The 22,085-nt window shown below is 39.2% G+C and overlaps 1 protein-coding gene across 7 annotated transcripts in view; it reads right to left on the reverse strand.

Annotated features, from left to right (window-relative positions):
- Positions 1-836: 836 nt before the first annotated feature.
- LOC125970504 (F-actin-monooxygenase mical2b) overlaps positions 837-22,085 on the reverse strand; it is a 29,214-nt gene continuing 7,965 nt past the window's right edge. The window contains exons 3-37 of one of the 7 annotated variants that reach the window (XM_068651094.1): positions 21,798-22,005; positions 21,251-21,367; positions 20,903-21,004; positions 19,999-20,154; positions 19,233-19,333; positions 17,961-18,218; positions 17,755-17,870; positions 17,273-17,399; positions 17,035-17,116; positions 16,623-16,770; positions 15,934-16,133; positions 15,232-15,302; positions 14,897-14,965; positions 14,641-14,766; positions 14,296-14,463; positions 13,946-14,167; positions 13,644-13,778; positions 12,874-13,293; positions 12,632-12,733; positions 12,398-12,490; positions 11,087-11,273; positions 10,926-10,990; positions 9,717-9,798; positions 6,290-6,436; positions 5,575-5,625; positions 5,315-5,436; positions 5,023-5,232; positions 4,727-4,905; positions 4,232-4,560; positions 3,427-3,494; positions 3,234-3,323; positions 3,036-3,129; positions 2,496-2,607; positions 2,332-2,405; positions 837-2,255 (exon numbers count right to left, since the gene is read on the reverse strand). In XM_068651094.1, coding sequence (XP_068507195.1) covers positions 2,020-2,255; positions 2,332-2,405; positions 2,496-2,607; positions 3,036-3,129; positions 3,234-3,323; positions 3,427-3,494; positions 4,232-4,560; positions 4,727-4,905; positions 5,023-5,232; positions 5,315-5,436; positions 5,575-5,625; positions 6,290-6,436; positions 9,717-9,798; positions 10,926-10,990; positions 11,087-11,273; positions 12,398-12,490; positions 12,632-12,733; positions 12,874-13,293; positions 13,644-13,778; positions 13,946-14,167; positions 14,296-14,463; positions 14,641-14,766; positions 14,897-14,965; positions 15,232-15,302; positions 15,934-16,133; positions 16,623-16,770; positions 17,035-17,116; positions 17,273-17,399; positions 17,755-17,870; positions 17,961-18,218; positions 19,233-19,333; positions 19,999-20,154; positions 20,903-21,004; positions 21,251-21,367; positions 21,798-22,005 — 5,067 coding nt within the window. In that variant the 3' untranslated portion in view covers positions 837-2,019. Of the gene's footprint in view, positions 2,256-2,331; positions 2,406-2,495; positions 2,608-3,035; positions 3,130-3,233; positions 3,324-3,426; positions 3,495-4,231; positions 4,564-4,726; positions 4,906-5,022; positions 5,233-5,314; positions 5,437-5,574; positions 5,626-6,289; positions 6,437-7,641; positions 8,282-9,716; positions 9,799-10,925; positions 10,991-11,086; positions 11,274-12,397; positions 12,491-12,591; positions 12,734-12,873; positions 13,294-13,643; positions 13,779-13,945; positions 14,168-14,295; positions 14,464-14,640; positions 14,767-14,896; positions 14,966-15,231; positions 15,303-15,933; positions 16,134-16,622; positions 16,771-17,034; positions 17,117-17,272; positions 17,400-17,754; positions 17,871-17,960; positions 18,219-19,232; positions 19,334-19,998; positions 20,155-20,902; positions 21,005-21,250; positions 21,368-21,797; positions 22,006-22,085 lie in introns of those variants that run through there. The other 6 variants (XM_049722837.2, XM_049722838.2, XM_049722839.2 and 3 more) reach the window with 6 other exon arrangements.

Genomic DNA, 22,085 nt, shown 5'->3' on the forward strand with positions numbered 1-22,085 from the left:
TTTTTCTAATTTCAAGAGAAATTATAAAAATGTTTTACAGCACCTTGTATCCACTGTACACACTTCAGCCACACTATAAACACTTTATTTATTGAATAAAGCTCAGGGGCGTAGCTAGATTTTTTTTTTTCAGTGGGGTGGCCAGGGTGACAACACCTCACTGAGGACTGGAGTGCTCATTGGGTTGCCTCGTAGGCATGCGTGAATCATTTGCATTCTAGTAACCCTTTAAAAAACCATGTCATTCATTATCATACCTTTCACAGTCAGGGTTTCATGGAATAAAATGCACAAAAGCAATATTTTCTGAGCTTAATTGACTAGATACAGTAATGCCATTTCCTATGCTTTTTATTTGTGTACACTCTTATCATGCACTTCTATTTCAGCCACTGATTCATTAAAACAGCCAATTTTGTCGATCAATACCATTTTGCAACTGCACTAAATGTCTCATTCACTCAAATCATATTCGAAAAGCACAAACAGCTCTTAATTCTTCAGAATTCCAAATGTTGCTTTTTTGCTTAAATGTGTTCTTTGTATTTTTATGCAAGAGTTCTTTGCACTGGGGGGACAAAATAAATCACAGTATGTGTTTATTTTTTGTTTGTTTCAAACCTTATGTTGTTGAATAGGTTCTTTTTTTCTACATGCACTGTGAAATGTATTCTGAAATATATTAAGAACACATTGCACAAGTGTATGAATTTTGTCCAGATTTAAAGTGGCATTTTTGTCATAAATCTGGTTAGGAAATGCTGGGTCCAATGTGACACCCCCCCCCCCCCCCCCTACACCCCTGTGTAGCATTGATGAAAAACTGCAGGAATTCATAGATTTAAATACATTTTATTATAGATTGGGCTCCTTTTAAAACAAACCATATGGTATAAAATAAAAACATGAAGCAACAAATAATACCATCCTCTTAGCCCATACAGTTTTAGCTAACCAGTCGTGGCTGGCTAAATTCACAGCTATATAGGATAGGTACACTCATTTTCAACCATGTAGCAATTTATCTGGTCACTGCATCACTGATTGGCTCGATGTACTGTACATGAAAGAGTGAATCGGCCAACTGTTCACCTATTTCTCACATTATATTACAAATAAATGAGTGTGACATGAAGAAAAAAAAACACCTTCTGAGACTGCAGCCACTTTCATAATGACCCTCTTTGTCTGCTTTTAACAGCCTTTTTCTTGCTTGGGTGCAGGATGAAGGGTAAATTGGACCTGCAAATTTGCCGCTTTCTGAGGTAGTATCAGAGGCGTGACGGAAGCAAAATGCAGCAGGTACTTAAATGGATAAAGAGGTTTGCCGCACAAGATTCACCGTTCACGCACCTTTGTGCTGAAAGCAATGCACTGGTGAATTTTTGAATATAATTACTGTAAATGAAAAATAATTCCATAACAGAAGTTTGTGAGTTTTGTTTGAAAGGGACCCACTGTTAAATACCGGCTCTACCGTTACACCAGTGATGCACCAATTTGTCATGATGGCAGCGTAAAAACAGTTTTATACGCACAAAAACATACATATATTAATGAACACAATATACTGTACATCTGTGGATTCATTATGCAATTAGAAAATTCTAGCTGTGAAAAACTGAAACCCCAAGTAAAGTGTTTGGTTAGTCCATGTGATAAAATGTGACTATGTAGCCTACAATAAGACGTATTTGTCACCAATCTATCTTATATAGGTATATATATATATATTAAAAAAAAAATTAGCAGTTGTGGCCTCAGGCCAGTTGCATTATAAAGTGTGCGAAAAGGCAGTCAGTCATGATCAGAAGTAGTAAATATAAAGTACATTGACAACTTATGTTAGGTTTTTCTTTTACGTCATTTGTTTGATTTTGAGTCTTCCTTTCAAGTCTCTTTCATTGATTAAAAAAATAATGGATGAATGCTATGAATGACAAAAAGCTAAATAGAAAGTTAACTTTTCTTACTTTGTCTAGTGTTGTGCATAGTCTTAGGACATCTGACCTGGTCTTTTTAATAGTCACCCTTCAGCACTGCCTCATGTGACTCCAAGCTGTCATTAGCCTGGGCCCAATGGAACTGGTAGCCTTTAGACAGCACAAGGCTTTCCAAGTCTTGGTCTTCAGCTCTCTCCATCAGCCTTTGCTCCTCAAGTTTAGACACCAGCATGTCCCTCTTCTCCACTGTCCTCATAATCTCAGATAGGATCACCTGCTCCTTCTGGAGCTCAGAGGCACTCTTCTTTGTATCTTTGGAAAAGAAAAAGTGAGAAGCTACAAACAATCAGCTCAATGACTCCTTACTGCATGTCTGTGTCAGATTTACCGTCTTTACTCATCCTGCGTCGAAGGTCTTGCTGCAGTCGGCCCTGGATGTCCTCCAATTCAAGCTCCTGAGCACTGAAACGGACAGGAAGGAGTGACCTCTACTGGTCAGGTATGGAAAGCGCATCCTCGTCACACATTTCTCTACCAGATGCAGTCACTTACAAGATCATGAGATCAGACTCGTATCGTGCTAGTCTGTTCTTCTCCAAAACCAGTTCGAACCAGGATTGATAAAGGTGGGCTTGGTCACCATCATTTTCCTGATTGTCAGTGCCTTGGAGGAGGAAGTAAAAGGAAGGATGAATGGCAAAATTGACAATTGGGTGGGGCAGGGTCCAGAAGAGATTGAAAGAATAAATCGCGGTGACACAGGAAGATCAGACATCACGTTTTGGAGAACACAGGGCTGAGAAAATGTCAAATTCTGTGTTTTTTTTTTTTTTGTAGGTCATTGCATAACTTTCTATTGTACGAATCAAATCTGAACCATATACTGGGATAAAAACACGGCAGCAAGATCACATTTTCTACTTGTTGCGCTATATTATTAAAGACACACTGTATAGAGGAGCATACATGAAGGGAGGAAAATTAGACACAGGGATTTTCAGTTTGAGCATCTATTGACTTTTCTAGTCTTACTTGCCTGATTTAGCCTACTGTATGTGCTTGTTTTCAACATTCTACTGCATTATTCAGTACCTGCTTCTCCTCTTATAACCTTTTCTATGGCCACTCCTCTCTCCTCCAGGTCTCTTTGTTTCTCTCCAACCTCCTCCAGTTGCCGCTGAATCACCTAAACGAAGTATATTTAGAATCAAACTGCGGTGATTAATATTCAAAATAGCACATGAAGAGAAATACGTAGGTACAACAACTAGTAGTACAGGTCAAATGTACCTGAGCTCTATGCAACCTCTTTAATTGTTCTTGTTTGGCCTGCAGCGCCACGGTCTTCTCTTGCCTCTTTCGTTGTCTTTCTGAAGACACCTGTTACCAGAAAGTTTCATCAGCATTTAATAAAATGTACACAAGATTAAACAACACTAACACAGAGATGCACTCTACAGAAACTATATACAGGTGTACGAACCGTCATATGAGTCGATTCGCATTCATCATCAGTTGAGCTGGGGTCCTCCAAACTCTGCTGACTGGAAGCTAGGTTAAAAAAAAAAAAAGAAATATTGACAATGGTTCTAAGAGACTAATAAATTGGCCATAAAGACATGTCCAACAAATATAAAAGTTATCTATTGTATAGCAGAATAGTATTCACAGCACAGCACTTTAATTCTTCCACAATTTATATTAGCTTTATCACAAGCTGTCTTAAATATTTTCTTATTTTAAATTCTTCATAGCGTCCCACAACATTAAAAAGATAAACTCAAAAACATTGCTAAGTATCCACAGCTTTTGCAATTAATCTCAAAATTGAGTTCAGTTGAATCTGGTTTGCACTGATCATTGGATTTCACCTTTGGTAAACAGTTGATTGGAACTGCTTTGAAAAGGCAAACACCTCTCTGTGTATGTACCTAAAAACCTCCAATTTTCTCAAAAGCCGACAGTGCGCCTTATAATCAGGTGCGCCTTATATATGGACCAATATTGAGTCACTACAGCAGGCGTGTCCAAAGTCCGGCCCGCGGGCCAAATGTATATATCTTATATATGGACAAAGTTTTAAAATGGGCCATTCATTGAAGGTGCGCCTTATAATCCGGTGCGCCTTATAGTGCAGAAAATACGGTAATCGGATGATGTGGCAATGTGAACAGCCCCTAAAACACATTGAAAGTAAATACCCCATTTACTCGTCTTCGCCTCAATAGCCATTTTGAATCTAGACAGATTACTTGATTATCTCAGGTTGGCTGAATCACTATACTGACCTTTGTTTCTCAGGTTGATAAGTATCATCCTGATTTCTTTTTGGAGCTCCTGGTCCTTCCTGTCACTCTCTGATGACTCCCTCTTCCGAAGCCTCAGGGAAGAGAAGAGGGTAACTTTCCTGGAAGGCAGTGACGAAACGTCGTCATTGAAAACCCTTCCAGAGCTTCTGCGGCCCTTCAAGCAGACTTGCTGCTGCAGAGACGGCAGCTCCGGCCCAGCCTTGTGGTTTCTAGCTTTCTTCTCGTTGGATAACTCTGGTTCAGCAATGGGAAAATGTAACTCTCCTTCGGACATAGGCCTGCGTCTGCGTTGGCCGTCATGTCTGGGCCTTCTGGTGAAATGGAATAATAAACCGAAACGCAGTGTGAAACTCATCACAGAAACAATCACAAAACCACACATTTGAAAGAGACACCTTATAAGAAGGGTTCTAGTACAATCTGTATAATATGAGCAGTATTGATGTGGGGCACATAAATTGTGTCTTTACAAACATTGTGGGGGCTGTGTTGGAGCTGCTGGAAGGATTGGTCACACCAAATGTCCTCCTGAAGGCGTTGGCAATAAGCTGGAATGCTGAGAGGGAGGAGGCACTGGCAAATTGGCTTTCAGTTAGTTCTCCATGCTGGCCGGAATCTGCCTGAGGCTGATCTGCTTCTCTCTCTGCTTGGACCTGATAAAACATCAGAGGGGAATATGTAATGCAGGTCATTATGAGGTGAAATGAATTCCACTTAATTCTCGTTGGACCATGGCGTTATAACAAGGAGAGCGATAGTCATGTCTCAACCTGGTGTTGCTTTGTGGTCTTGGCTTCTGGATTAAATGAAGTTTCCTCTGAATGTGAATGAGTGTCCCAGTTCAAGAGTCTCTCTTTCTCACTGGGAGATAAGATCAAACGTTTCTTTGGACTGGCCAAGTTGCATGTTGTGTGCTTTGGATGCTTTTCGTTCTTCTCAATTCTGTGTTTGGGATCAGCTGATGTTTTGCCTTTTGAGGTCTGAGTAAAGAACACCAAATTACTATTTAATCAAATACCTAATACTGTTGGCAACATGGAGAGGAAAAGAAAGTGAGCGTACTGTTTGCTTTTCAGCCGACTCAATCTCCTCAAAGTCAGAGTCCACTTCAGGAACAGTTTCCGGTCCGTCTTTGTACCGGGGCCGACTTCGTTGGAAGCTTTTGACAAATGTCGAAGGGAATGCTGGGAGGGGCCGGAGGATGATGAGAAAACAATGCTTAGATAAGGCACTTGCTTAATGGGGAAAAACAATCATCACTATCAATTTTCAACGATGCATTTAAAAGCCAGAAAAGTTGAGCTTTAGAGAAATATACTCACTTGCTCTGATTCTTTGCTTCCAAAAATGACTGTGTTTGGTCTTACAGTGACCTGCACACATTTGGGGGAAAACAATCAAGAAACAAAAAAGACAACAACCTGGACTGACTTTGGAAATCAGTCATGACATTGACATGACATTTCTGTTGGATCAATTCAACAGTAAGGAAAAAAAAAAAACGTTTTAAAGGGTAGAAAGGTTTGAACAAGCATTATCAGAGACAGTTTCATCATCCTATTTGATAGAGATGAGTGCTTGAAGTAATTAATAGAAAGCTAGCTACAGCGCAGCAATGAACATCCTTATTTCCCTACCAACCTCAAGAGGAGTTTAAATACTAATGCAAGCATCATTTGATTAGGTAAATGAAAATCAAGTTGTATTTAAAAGTCCCAACATCATTGCCACTTGATCTCATTAGATTAAATCCAGTTGCGGTATCAAATTAGGAACAGCTACTTTTTTTTACAATTTCAATGACAGTGAATCTGAGTAAAATATAACTTCACCATAGCTGAATAAAAGATTGTTAGTCATATTACATTCTCAAGGACAAACAAAAAAAGAAGAAAATCTAACACTTCTCAGACAGTAAGAATAAAAAAAGGACTATTATTCTATCAAGATAGTGTTCTTAGATCTAATTCTTATTTTGAGTTATTGCTCAACATACACTATATGTAATTGAATTTATAGACTGAAAACCATCCTGACCTTCAGCCCCCTTTGCCTCTGTGACATCTTGCTCTGCAGGCTTTTCTATGCTGGGCACATCGAGGGTTTCCACAGCCATGAATGTTTCTCCGGGACCAGCTGTCAAACTTCTATCGGCATGCTGCGAATGCATGTTAGATGACCTGTCTGGAAATGAAAAACAACACTAACTGGTTAAGGAGAATGAATTCAATTCAAGTTCAAAGAGCATCTCAAAGAAATAGACAAGTTAAATACCCAGTTATTGTTTGAATTGAGCTTGAGAACAAGTACACAACCTAATAATGCAAGGAGTAAGTATAGATTCAATTTCTACAAGTCTCATAATGTTAGCTAAAACATTGTGTCAACTTCTGGCACTATCACATTAAGTTACGATTCAACATATCGCAACAGAGTTACGATTACCAATGACGGTTCTTCTAAATCAGTGCAAAAAAAATTAAAAAAGAAAACCAAAATGTAGGGAAATGGTGAGGCCAATTCTTCTATTTTTCAGTTTGAGACTGACACATTTGAGTTTGACATAAATATATAAATCAAGCAAGAAAAAAATAAAACCCTAACCCTTAATTGATTAAAATCTTGCTGTTAAAATCTGTATCTCATACACAACTTCTATAATGCACAAAATAATTTGTAACAAAAGAAACAAATATTTTGTGTGCAATAACTGCATCTCTTCCCAAAAATACTTATTGGACAGAAAAAGTGATGCAAGTCCACTTGAACGATGATTTTAATGCCTTTCAAACTCAAATGTTTTCAGTCTACAGCAAAACCAAATACATAAATAAATAAATAAATAAATAAATACACAAATAAATACACAAATAAATAAATAATAGGTCCACTAATTTTGGAGCAAAAAATACTTACTGTTATAGTTTGATGTTCCCATTTCAGTTGGCTACAGGTTTGTAAGAATCAAGTGATAAGCCTCATGTGTAAAGAATTGAGAAAATGTGAAAGAGCCTCATTACCCGAAGAAAAAGAAATAGAGTGGAAATATAGCCCAGTAGAAGTTGACAGGAGACATGATTCACTTCAGCTTTGCTCAGGTATCAAATTCAATTGAGTAGAGATGAATAAACGACATGTGCTTTTTATTTCCTGTCCTTTCACAGTTCCAAATGTGTGGTACTCTGGGACAGACAAACATTATGACAAGTAGGTGATGTTAGGGCAACTAAACGCAAAAGGAATTTCTTGACAGATGGGTGTGAATGCAATTGTTAATTGTGTGGTTAGGTATGGAAATATTAAAAAAATATATTAACAATATCTGAAAACTACTTCAATTTTAAGTCGTGTAATGCAAACTAAAATATCTGATAATAACGCACAAACAATTGTTATCATTTGGGTTTATTTTCAGCTATATTTACATTGCATAAATAGATTAAGAATTCTTTACAGAGATTCTCAAGAAAGAAATGAAATACAAATGTTGGTAGACTCAAGATCTAAATATCCAGCAGCAACGAAGACAATATTTTTGGATAAAGAAAGTGAACACACCTTGTTAAAGCCCTGTATCCTTGAATATAAATAAAAACCTAGAACCTGTAAACATGCAGCTGAAAAGGAACGTAAACATGTTTAAACTTTAAAAATGTACAGTAGGATGACTCCATGGCACGTCTTAAAACAAATAATTTGCTTTAATTACAGCAGTTTTCTGAAATACACGTCTGCCAATATCTGCTCATTATCCGGTCTGAATAGTGAGTACAGAAAAAGTTGCCCATTTTAATTGTTGATTTATTTTTAACTATGCCATACTAGGTATTGCTTTAAAAAATAAAAAAATAGTGAGCGTCAGTAAAAAAAAAAAAAAATGTGCATGTCATTTTGTATATTCACTACATCATATCAGCATATTAAACGGTTGATGATGTGTGCAGAAAAAAGGAGCTACGTATCTGTTGGACAAATTCTAGCAGGTACACGAGAGAGATCTGGAGAGGGGTTCTGAAGGGGAGAGGTCTTCTGTAACACAGTTGTGGACACGCATTACTGTCAAACTAGCCTAAGAGTAGGACGCTTGATGTTGATGGTTATGATGGATCAACTGAGGCAGACAGATTGGTTGGTATTAGGGTGTTAGTGAGGAACTGCTAAGCACAAGGGGTTACTAGGCTCACACTGATATTATGACTGCCAGGAAATACAGTGACGAATAAGGGATGGATATGTTCAATAAAATGTTTACCCGTGCATCACAATTCTTCTGAGTGGGAAGGTAAAAAGAAATTTAGTAGTTCCCAAATTGAATCATGATACACAATTGCCAATTGTCACCCTCCTTTCGTTGCAAATGTTCGACTGAACAAAATGAAGTGAATGAATGAACTGAGGAAAAACATAAGAAAATAGATAAGAGAAGATTGTTGGAGGCAGAAGAGATTTAAATGCAGAAAGAATACCGAAAATAAATAGATAAACTCAAACCAGAGAAATGCAAAATTGAAATTATGTATTTGGTCTTTTTTCAAGCATAAAGTACATAAATTACAGAAATATTGAGAGTTAAAAATCAGCAATTTTGTTGGCCTTAGGCAAAATTAAAAATAATAATAAACCAAAGTACGAGACTAAACTAGAAAGCAAAATAAATATCAGTCTCACAAATGTTCTCATTATATGGATTTTTATCACTGTTGTCCCAGTGCAAATGTTTTGAGTGCAGTGATTTTAAACCAAAGACAACAAATCAAGTCAAACAAAAGAGTAAACGAAACATTGGTTTGGCATTTCCATTGCAGTCATTGTGCAGCAGGCAATATGCCGAGTCAACTGCCATGTGGAATTCTTATAGTTTGTTTAAAAGCATCCAACGCATTGTGAAAGTTAGAAAAGTTCCAAGTTGCAAATCAATGCTGCATTAACAAAATTCTGACATTTTAGACATTTCCACTCACCAGCTTTTTACACCATCCCTGTGCTACTTCACAGTTGGCTTAAAATGGCATCATTTTGCATAAAACTAAATGATGAAAACTAGTTAGGTGGTGTACACCTTGACTATTAAAATCAACTTTGCCTTCAAAAATATTATAGCCAATAGGGCACTTTGGAATGCAGGAATAGATAATGCTAGACAAATTCCACATGATCGGGAACGAAACGGAGCACACTGAGGTAAGACAGAGCCCTTGACTATTTCCTCAGCTCAGTACACGAGCTAGCTGAGGCTCCTGGCTGATCTGTCCAAGCACCTCAAGCATTACGCAGAGCAGAGAACAACCCATGCTCATCAACTCATACAGGAACACATAATCATGCGAGTAACTTCTCACATGGGTACTCAGAGCTGCGAAACACTTGCGCACACTGCCCAAAAGATGTCCAGGAATCACACACACAGCCCGGCTGGCATGCCTCGGCCAATTCAGGCCTCGCCTAAGCAAGGAAACCAGGGTACCTGGAGGTTGCGTCTGGATGTCGCTTGTCACTGTGTTTCTTTCTTTGTCTAGCACCAACGCTGTGACGTGATTGTGGTTGTCCTGCACAGATCAAATCACACAAGAGATTACAGATGCAGGACAATAACAATGTTAGTGTGTTCTGAACTTGGATTGTCCAAAGGTTGCTCAAGCGATCCCTCATTATTTGCACTTATTCGACACAAATTTGAATAACTCGGAAATCTGTGATGCAGAAAATAAAAAATAAAAAAACTTGCGTATGGCCCTGTGAGCCATATGCATCTTGACTGGGGAGAACAGTGGTTATTAAGGAACAAATGTAGTCTAGTCTAAAAGGATGGGTGACTTGTTCAACTGGTAAACTCATTCACAGCTATAAATGTCAAAGCTTCATTTGAATAGAAATGGCAGTGATTTAATTAATACTTTTGAAGTTTTGCCTCAGGGTCCAGCCTAAAATAAGAGTTTATATTGGGTTTGTATTATAAGTCTGCAATTATTCATTTTGAAACATAACATTATAGTAGACCATCTAACTAATTTAGTTGATTTTAAAAAGTGACCTTGTAATGTATACCACGTTGAATTGATATTTTAAGGAACATTTGTCAGAAAATTGCCCCCAAAAAAGTAATTGATTAGTAAAATTGTCTATGAATTAGATCATCGATTAGTTGATGATTAACTGAAAAATCCCCCCAAAAAATTAAGAATCACCGTTTTAATTCCAGCCATAGTCTGAAACATTATTATGTACAAGGTGTGTCGGGAATGTTCCAGGACTGGTGTCACAAAAGATATATTTCAAACAGGAATGGAATAAATGCTTGGAGACTGATTTTCTTCTCTGGTACAATCATGCTCTCGTAGAAGAATTCTTCCAGAATCAATTCTTTCAGGATCCTCCACAGCTCAGTCATCTAGGATAATGACCACTTTGAGCTTGGGAAAGAAGGGGTAAGGGGAACCACATACACAACCAGGTCAGGTGAGGAGGGAGGTTGCTCCAGAAAACCTATGTTCCTCTCAACCAGGAAACGTTGGAAACTTGGGGCATTGTTAGTTGAGGTTTGCGTTGTCCTGCCACAATGCTCGCCTCTTCTTGGATACTGACCGAGGTAAACGCCTCGCTGTTTGACCATCTAGCTCGTGAGACTTTGAAATATAGCTTTTGTGACATCAAACCATACGATGGTTATATTTACCTTTCTTTTCCTGAAATGTGTACTGGACTGGTATTGGCTATAATGCATCTTACAGTAGAATTTTGCTGGAAGAATACAAACATTACAAATTCAAAGTATTTCATAATACAGGCAATATTTTCAAGATTAAATGGTACATTTTGATAATGACTCAAGCATACCCTCATACGAGTTGAAGGTGTGGCCGCCCAGTCGAAGTGTGCAGTTACAGACATCACAGCGGAAACACTCTCGGTGGAAGAAGTAGCCTTCAGCACTCAGTCTCTCCATGACATACACACGCTTCAAGCAGAAATGGCAGATGTCGCTGCCACCAAGTCCAGACTGGAATTCCTTACGTCCCACACACTGAGAAAATGATAAGACATGTTAAAATGACTTTAACCCGATACGAGTATTACACAAATCATAGGAACATTTGCAGTATGAATAAACTTTCCACCAGTGGATTAAATACAAGAATATATTCCTAAATGAATGAACGCAGAAAAAAAAAGAAAGTTGAATACCAGCCATGTTTAATTCTGGGATTTTTTTTTTTTTTTAATCAGAATATATAAAGCAAAGTTTGCACCAAAACTCAATGTGTCAAAAAAAAAAAAAAGGATTGTTTATTAGAATGAACCCAGAGAACACGTTCGATCACTCCACAACAAAGCAAGCATTTGAGTTGCGCACTGAAATGCAAATTATGTGAAATGAATGGCAATAGTTGAAAAATGTCGAAGGAAGGAAGGAAAAAGGAAGTAAAAAAAGAAAGGATGAAGCAAGAAAAGAGGGAAGGAAGAAAGGAGGGAAGGAAGAAAGGAAGGAAGCAAAAAAGCAAGGAGGGAGAACACCTCAAAGGCTTAGATCCCAACAGGCAACCTCAAATGTCCTGGCACAATATGATATCCACTTCAAAAACTGTACCAAAATGTCTGCCTTTCCAAAGATAATACCACCTCGCTTTGATTGACACTGCCATAATCATTTCACAATAGTTTATTATTGTGGTTGTACTTCCCCGTGATGCATGAGAGTTGTTTATTATTTTATCCTCTCAAGCTGCTAAATTGCAGTCCACTGCTACTATATCTCTGCAAACTCCAACTCTGGTCCATCATTTGAGCTATGAGGGATTGTCCTGTACATAATGTTGCACCAGAATATCATTCACTGTGCACCAGACCAGTAACTATAAAACAAAAATGAATTGGAATCTTGCACCAAACACGATTTATTTGACAGGATGTGAGTCAGGATGTGGCACGATATCAGGCGTGCTAAGCGAGCATGAAGCTGGCCTTGTACAGTAGCTATCCAGTGCTGAAACGACTCTTTTAGAGCGACTTTTGTTTTTAATCACAAATTTAAAAGTGATTTGCGATTGCATGCATAATGCAGAACTTCTAAATATATTTTGCAAACTTAGGTTTTCCAATAACTTGACTGTTAGATTTCTCACTGCAATATCAAAACACACATCTTACCATCGCAGCACTGGGCCTGTGATCTGTCTCATAGAGGATGGCTAGCATTTGGGCTTTAGCATCTATGGCTGAAGACACCTTTCCAACTGTGCGCTAACATCGACATCAACAGAAATGAAAGGACAACAGAGGGAAGCAGAAGATTGACAAAAGAAAGTCAGGAAAAGAACAGATAACCCTTTCCCTTAACAAACCTGGATTTAGGCTGTTTTTAACTGGGTTTTTAACTGGTACCTCTTTACTGTAGCTCGGAGCTCCAGTTGGACAACTCTCAGAACGAATGACTGATTTTCGAACGATTCCTTTATGGTCTTTGAGAACAGAACTTCCATTGCACTAAGACATACAGCAAAGGGAAGAGCAACCTATGAAAAAGTGTCTTAGTGCTGATTCCTAGTAAATGACGCATGTAATTAAAACATGCACAAGGTTGCTTCATGCCATGCACACTGCTGCTATTGTCACAAATTTGTTACCTTTGCATTTATACTATTTTTGTGTCTCTCCGATGTCTCATTCGAAGTTTTGTGGATTTGCTGTGTTTCGAGGCGGCCCTGAGGCCTGTATTGAGTCCCTGTATCTTTGTTTAACAGAGAAAAAACTGGACTTGAAGAAAAGTTGTTTTCAGGAAGTGATGTGGCATCCTGGCTTGCATTCGAACCAGATATTTCAGTGGGGACTTTGCTGTTACTAGACAAGGAATCCGCGTGACTAGTTTGCTGTGAACTTTCAGAGTCCACATGAAAGGTGGGAAAGGAAGATTCTTTCTTGTGCTTGAGGTGAAGAGGGTTAAAGAAACCAGCTTGGGCAGTGGGGTCAGGGACAGGGTGAACCATAGGGTAGATTTTTGTGCTTATAGATGGAGGAATAGGCGGGACAGAGGTAGATAGTTCAACCTAGGGAAGAGTCAAAAGTTAAAGGATGAAGTACAATAAGGAAAACAAGAACTCAACATACTATTACTAGCGTCGGGCAAAATCCTCATACCTCCAAAACCATGAGTTTTCAGTAGACCCCAAAAAGGGCATGTTTGTTCAAACATTAACATTGCATAATCAAAGACAGCAAGCCATTTTCAACACTTTGGATGGATCAATAAGTTGTTTAAAAAACACACCTGACTGATATATCGCATAGATTTGTGTGTGTGTGTGTGTGTGTGGGGGGGGGGGGGGGGGGGGGGGGGGATCACCAAATTGTAACATAGGAGGTTTCTGCCTGACGCCAACAATATACAAACTCAAACCTGTGCTTGAGGAAGAGAGGGAAAATGAGCAGGAGTAGGTTTGTTGGAGCCAGTAAACAAGGACGAAAGGAGGACAGCTCTTTCTTTTATAGTCTTTTGTGCAAACTGTCTAGCAGACAGCCTCTCAGCTTGATTCTGCAGGGTGGACCAACAAGAGGCAGCAGTAAACGAGATCACGGATATACAGCTAAGGCGAGACTACAGCTTATAATGAACACTAAAACAAATATGAACGGCATTTAATTATTCAATGAAGCTATGTTCTTTCCTTAAATGCCAATACGGTACACCCATATGTTCACCTGTTGCATTTCCTCCTCTGACCTTGGTGAGGAAAGATCAGTGTCCAACAGAGCAGAGGCAGAATAATGGCTGGCTTTAGCTACAGGAGAGGTGCATTCTGTGGAGTGTCGTTCAGGGCTTGGCGAGCGCAATGGGCTACCGGCGTGTGAGGGGGAAGGAGAGCGACTGCCGCGTTTTGAGTAAGAATCAGGATTCTCCAGTAAGCGGAGGTAGATGGAAGGCTGAGGAGATGGAGACAAAGATACATGGAGCCACAGGAAATAAGTAGGGAGTGATTACAAACTACATCTGTGGTAAGGATAGCAAGTTGGAAACTACTGAGCCATAAATGAATGTGGGTGGAGCATACCTGCCATTTGCGGCGCAGAGAAAGAGGAGGAGTAGGAGGAGGGGGAGTATCCTTGGGCTTTGCAAAGCGGGGATTTTCACCCTCCTCCTCCTCATTTGAGAGAGGAAGTGGGGTGGAGGAAGGTGACAGAGATGAAGAAAAGGGCAGGCTAGGTAGGTCATCCTCGGGCTGATTATAGAAGGAATGGGAAAAGTAAATATTAAATAAAAGAGAAATCAAAGTGGTGTCTGGTTGTTCAATCTGCAAATCTGCACCTTGCTGTGAAGTGAGTTAAGTTTGCCCATGCACCCAAGGGTTCATAAATTTCTCAAATGTCGATGCATTGACTACTTATTGATACCCGACCTTGCTATGCATTTTTTCTGCCGCGTTCTCCTCAAATTTGGCCAGCAGTTGGGTTGCCATGGATCGGACCTTGTTCTCCCGCAGTTGCCCATCCTCACCTGCTGAGGGCGCACTGTGACAAGATAACTGGTCCAATGGACCCAAGGAATATAAAGCAAGATCATGTGAAGAATAGTCATAAACTTCATCAAATGATCGAAATGTAAGAGGAACTATATTTCACTTCTTTTTAAATATGATGATATAATCTGCCTACCTTTGTGAGGTAGCCGTTACCCTTGCGTCGCCTTTTATTAATTGAATCATCGTCCATTTTTTTGTCATCCTGCGAGAGCAAGCACAAGATTCCTTTATAATAAAAAAATTAAACCTAAACATGATAATTTTCCTTGCAATATACACCCTGCAGACATCCAATAATCCATCCAACCAGTTTCATGCCCATTCTTTACCACTGTAATGGCTTAAAAGATTTTTTTTTTTTTTATGTCAAAAGAGCAATGATGGTTCTCTGACGAGGCGGCAAGTGATATAAAGCTTTTCCATTGGTTAATTCAACAAGTTGGTGCATTCCAAAGAGTGTTATACAACCTTTGGTATCCTCTTTCTGGGTTGGCTTTGTCCTGTTTGTCTTTCAATATTTTCATTCCTTTCTTTTGCTCCTGGAAAGTAGAAGCACATTAGGTTAAAAAAAAAAAAGAAAGTAGGCAATACTTGAGCAATAAAGGTTTGGGATAAAACAAAACATTCTCAAAAGTCACACACACGCGCACATGCACGGTCGCACACGGATTCATAGCCGACACACATGAACTTGTTTTCAATTCGCAGAGAGACGTGATACCAAAACTATCAGTGACATTCAAGTTCTGCACGGGGATGTTATGAATAGAGAATTAGGGGAACAGCAAATGACAAAACAGAGATCAGTCCCATAATTGATTTGATACCTTGTTTTCTATTTAACCATAGAAGATATACTCAGAACCTGCAATAATATTTTTAGTCACACGTCACTATTATTGTGAGCACTACTGTAAATCGCTTGTCTCTTGTGCTCCGTTAATTGTGAAATTGACAAAAACCAAAAATGTTATTTTAGGCAACTGCCTCACTCATTTTGTTTACTTCAACTGGATTTTTTCCGCAGGCTTAAATTCAGCGAAGCAAACTTTAATATTAGCGAGACCACCATTAACACCAAATGACTTAAACCTAAACAAATAATTGGGTATTAACTGAGAAAAAGTTAAGAAACAAAAAACAAACAAACAAAATGTTTTTAACCTTGACCTTTTTTGTTTCCAGGCAAGTTCCTGAAGGCTTCATAAAACTTGGACAAGTATAAAACCATTAGCAGCTTGTCTGGTTCAGCTCCAGCGACCATCTCCTTTCCAGTCGTCATTGGCTGAATCCCGAGGTGGTGCTCAGCCACATCAAACGCCAATTGATTGTTTGCTGCGACGTCATCCTCATGAAGGGTGTCATAGTCGCTGAAACAGAAACACAATCGCATAGACATGTTCATTATCAATGCTCAAATTCATATGCTCGCGAGTTCTGACTTTGAAGATCACAAGTTAGCAAGATAACTATCATGACAATCACATGGCTGACTGTCCATAGGTGAAAAACAAATTGTGAAACTGTGCAAAGATGGGAAATCAATTACAAATATTAATTTTCAATATATCGTGGACTGTTTGCAATCCACTGGCAAAGTGCATTCAGCTTCATGCACAGGTTTTGCCCCCTTTATTTAATTTTTTTTGTTTATTTTTCATAATTGAATGTTTCCAATCATCAATCCAATCTCAGTATCTCACAAAAGCAAACCAAGTGAAAATATTATTTTATAATTAAACTGTAAAAAATAAATACAAACCCATTGAGCCCCCCCACCACATTTCAAAACCAAATGTCTTAAATTTGAGGCAAAAACTGAGGAATTGTTGGGAGGAATACAGAGAGTGCATTCTCACATGAGCTCAGGCCTCTGCCTATGTATGAGTGCACAAAGAGCAAGGCCACTCCTCCAGGAGGATGTCAGGTTGGTGATGTCGACCCCTCTATAGCCATGAGTCTGTCTCTGACACCATGTCAGCAGCCTGTTGGGGCACACCTCAGATTCTGTACGAGAAAGAACATTATTCACATTACTGAACTTAGAACATCTAGGCTTGAAATAAAATGGTTTTGACGCACACCGTTTGGCAGTTGTCGTCATCGGCAATTGTTACCATCGGTCCTCGTCGCCACCCACGCCTTGTATGCGGAGGCATTTTTGGAGCGCCGATGGGGCTGGCGCCAATGGCAACGAGCACCGATGGCAACGAGCAGCAACGGAGCGTCGTGTTTATTAGGCTTTGAACGTCTATGATATTTGAGCCTCACCTCTGGAAAGGTAGACAGGTCTACCTATGGGACCTTCAAAGTGAGAAGAGTCATGTTTGCCATCACTGAACAGGTGCCGCACCTTAGAGGTAGACAATGAAGTGATGTTTTTTTTTGTAAAGCAATGACACATAACACAATTCATGAGCAAGCAGTAACACTGAGTATCTCCATCCAAATTTGCAACTGCACTCCTTTAAGTAATAATGGATTCATTTTGAATAAGCGTTAGACTGACCTGGTGGGGGCGAACATTACTGGAGTTAAGGTTGGGATAGCGGGTTGCAGGGTCAATGGTATATTGATCAAAGTTTTTACTGATGTTCTCTGGTGTGGTCTGGGGAAGTAGCCGGTAGATGCTCTCCCTAAAGAATGATATAACAAACAACTGAGGAACAATTTGTATGTACAACACTGCATTATCATTATTTGTAAAGATTAGTTATCCTTGCATAACGTTCAAAAAGGGAGGCTGTATTTTGCTTGCGAAATGCTAACAATCCTTCTGGACTGTTCTATTTTGCATTCATTGTTTTGATGGTGTAGAGTCGACACTGTCGACCGAGTATAATAAAGGACATTCAAACATAAGACTTAGTGAAACACTTTGGATATACAAGCCTTGATGGTGTACCACCGTTTTCCTCCAGAGGAAAGCAATCAAGGATAATGGCAGACAACGTAGTTTTTGTTCGAGAAAGAAAAGCAATGTCACATAACCTCTCTGCCAGAATTTCCAGAGGGCTCTTCCCCTGTGCAAAGGCCTTCACCATCCAAGCTGTGTCGAAAGCTGCCAAAAAACCTCGCGCGCAACCTGTACCCATCGGCCAGAAAGGCTGTGGAGAGAATCATCATCACTATCTTGGTCAAGGAGAATAATTTTTCTCAAGATCAAGTTAGTGCTTATTTCCACTGACAATACATACCTCAAGCAGACTATCTCCCACTAGTGCAACCAGTAGCTGGTGTCCATGTTTCTCCCTGATCAGAGCAGCATTCTCCGAGGCATACATGCTGGTGAAGTCAAACATTGCCACATCTGGCTGCCCGTAGTGGTTGATAGCATAGTCCAGTGATGGTAGCTGGTAATTTGTGCCAAAATCAGCTGCCTCTCGGGCATACGAGAGCAATGCTTCCTGGTTTACATTGTCAGTGCTTAGTAAACGATCCGTTTCGACATAATCCTATATGAAAAGCAAAAAAGATGAAATCAACACTACAGAACATCAACTTCTATAGTAATTATTATATCTATCCATCAATTTTCTATACCGCTTGTACCCACGGGGGTCGCGGGCGTGCTGGAGCCTATCCCATTAGTCATCGGGCAGTAGGCGAGGGACACCCTGAACCGGTTACCAGCCAATCGCAGGGCACACAGAGACAAACAAGCACCCGCACTCACGGGCAATTTGGAGTGCTCAATCAGCCTACCATGCATGTTTTTGGGATGTGTGAGGAAACCAGAGTACCCAGAGAAAACCAACGCAAGCACGGAGAAAACATGCAAACTCCACACAGGGAGGGCTGGAGCGAGAATCGAACCCACAATCTCTGAACTGTGAGGCAGACATGGTAACCACTGTGCCGCCAATGTAAACCATGTTAACTACAAATATGTACAAGGGCTTATTATCAAGTTTACAAATGTTGGCAAGAACACATGCAATAAGCCAACGTTTTTGTAGTGATAATTAATTTAAATTGGGAAGTTTACGATGATTTACTACCAAGAAGGAGTTTAACGTTAATTTACTTTATCAATATAGCCAATGCAGACCAGACCAACAGTCAACAATTATTGTTTCTTGTTATAACACATCGGCTAACCTAAAAGAAGCAATCACTCATGAAATAATTTTGTGTTGTTTAAATGTGTTACCCGTGAAACAAGAGTCATCCAAAAGTATAAATGTAAATATTATTTAAAAAAAATACAAGGTGCCCAAATTGAGGGGACTGTGTTTTTGTTGAAGTGTATAGTAAACGAGTTGTCACTTATATAGCGCTTTTCTACCTTTGGTACTCAAAACGTTTCACACTGCTTCCTTATTCACCTACTGATGACATTCCACAAGGAGCAACTGGGGGTTCACTTCAACATGATCACAATGGCTGGAGACTGAACCCTAACCTCTGAGTTGGGAGACGACCACTCGACCACTGAGTCACGCCGCTCTATGAACATGTGAACTTACATTAATAATGACCCCTTTGTCCAGCAAACTCTGCTTCTTTGCAGTCATGACAAAGTAATGAGTGTTGTCTCTGTAGTAAACAATGTTCTCCAAGTCAATTCCTGAAAATATGAAGACAAAGACAGACTTGAGATTTAGAACTGACATTTCACTTAAATTATGTATAATACTATAGTATAATATAATCGTATATATGTACAGGGTGTCACAATTCTTCAAATCCTTCAATTCGATTTGATTTTTGATTGGTCTTTTTTTTCTTAGCGCACAGAGGCCTATGGCATATTTAAAATAGTTTAGTCTCATATAGATTTTATTCATTGCATTCTGTATTTAATACAAAATATAACTTATAAATAACTTATAACTTTATAAACTTTCAGATCTCCAGATTTTCACTTGATCCATGTCTGGACTTAGGCATTTGAAAGCCTGGATTTGTTTAGTTAGGAAGCATTTTGGTGCAGATTGCGCTTTATGTTTCGGATCATGAACTCTCTTCTCCCTTCTGCGTAGCGTCCTGTATTTATTTCTTGTGTTATTTGTTTATTTATTATTTATTCATTGTTTGTGCCTTTTATTTTCTTGCGTTGTTTACTTGTATGTACATCGTGAACTATGACTTGTCACCGTGGGATAGTGGGAACGTAATTTCGATCTCTTGGCATGTGAAGAAATTGACAATAAAGCAGACTTTGACTTGGACTTTGATCATTGTCTTGTGACATTTAAGGGTATATACAGCGGCAATATTTTGGTGATTGACCTGTTTCTTCCTTGAGTTCAAGGAAGAACTTCTGGTTGAAGATAAAGGCAACTCCACTAATCTCCTCCACTTTGGCCTCTGCTGTGGTGTTTCTGTTGACAAAGTTTGCCGTAATAGCAATGGCGAGTTTTCCTCGAAACTCCTTGCGCCTGAAACCTACCAAAAGCAAAGAAAGAAATGTTTGTGAACAACAACAGCCAAAAACAATTCAACTTTAAAAGGCATTGATTCTATTTGACCAGTTCAGGGGAATCAAAGTTTTACAAAGTAGAACATAGCTGGGCAACAAACTTGCCTGATAATAACAACGTGCTTGTTAGAAACTTAAACGGTAAACGGTTAAAGTAAGCTTGGTATTCAAAATGTGTGGCTAATGGGTTGTGCAGCTGTGGGACATTTGGCTGTAAAATCTTTACGCAAATATAGCGGATCTATTTAACAGGCTGTATAGCAGGAAACAAGCAAGTCATGGAATTCAAAGTTTAGCCATAAAATCCATAAATGAATGCAATGTTTGACAGTGAGTGAGGATCAGTGACCAAGCACAATAAAACCTCACAGTAAAAACGAACTAGTAAAAATCTGTTAACTTTTAGATGCTCAGTTGCATCATTTGGAATGAATTCACATTCATCGGCATATCCACAAAAGCATGTAAACAGGAAATGCTTTAGTCAGTGACGGAGGGTAGCTTTGGAACTATTCACCTCATTTCCACAGAAAATAAACAGTGCTTTGACTACAGAGGAATTAGCAAATAAATTTGCACTCAGCATACTACTTTGGGGGGAAAAACATTCCTTAGGCTTGTTTGGGCTAAAAATGAGAACAATAGGAAGCCTGACTAAAAAGAACAATCACAAAGTATAATAATCCACAATCCGATTACTGCGGACATTTTTACCATCTAATGTGTTTTTGCGTCCATCAGCTCCAATCACCACATCAAAGTCCATGTCTGAGACGGGGTGATTTGAAGGCTGGATATCTGCTCTCCAACTCGGACCTAGCAAAGCAAACCAGTCTGATTAACAAAGATGACAGGCAGTCTGATGTGAAGTATTCAACGGTAATGATGTTCAATTGAAAACAGTGTGGAGAAGGGGAATCTTTCATGTGCTGCTGTTTATTAAGCGACAAAGTTCTGATTTGCATGAGGAACAATGGGAAAGCGTGAATGCTGAGATTAGTGACTGTGTTCGGATTACTCCATTTTAATATACATTAACAATGTTTATGAAGAGAAACTTACTGTCGTCAGTCTGTTCTTCTGGTGGCTCAACAAGTTTAATGAATTCCACATTGACATGAACTTCAATGCCCAGAATGAGACAAATTTTAAGCAGCATCAACTGGAGCTGACGGATACCTGGAAGAGATATTGGCACGTGCAGAGAGGATGCATGTAAAAAAAAAAGAAAAAAAAAAGAAAGTGTAAAACTAAGGACAGATTAGCATACGTACACAAACCATCCATTCATTAAATGAAGATGCATGGATGTTACTACAGTGCTGCAAATTTTCTTCTTGACTCGCACTCTTTTTGTCATTTAATGTTTTCTTTTTAATCAGTACAGTATATCAGTACATTCTTTAAACATGGTTGGAAAAATCACACATTAGAATAATATTATTCCAAATCCAGAAATAATTCCGCATTATTCATGGGAAAAGTAAAGCTAATGAAATAGTGTTTGTGAAATAAAAGTATTGCTTTTATTCAGTGCTTCCTCAGCACTGGAAACAATGATATTTCAAGGGAACTATAAAAAAAAAAAATGCCAGCCAAATGTACTCACTGATATGATCGATGGACCCAGCACAGAACTTGCCATAGAACTTCTTAGCACCAAGGCCTCTGAGGTCTTCAATGGTGAATGGCCACAGATGAAGCACATTGTTCCTGGAGAACGCGTCCCTCTTCTCAATCACCACCACATTACAACCCAGCAAAGCCAGCTCGATGGCTGTCCGCAGACCACAAGGTCCACCACCAATGATCAGACACTAAACAGGGTGAGAGAGGTGATCAAGAACTACTCGAGGGGAAGACAATTTGGGCTAATGATGACATTAATATGTATATT

This window comes from Syngnathus scovelli, chromosome 6 (genome assembly GCF_024217435.2).
Source record: "Syngnathus scovelli strain Florida chromosome 6, RoL_Ssco_1.2, whole genome shotgun sequence".
NCBI classification, from domain to species: domain Eukaryota; kingdom Metazoa; phylum Chordata; class Actinopteri; order Syngnathiformes; family Syngnathidae; genus Syngnathus; species Syngnathus scovelli.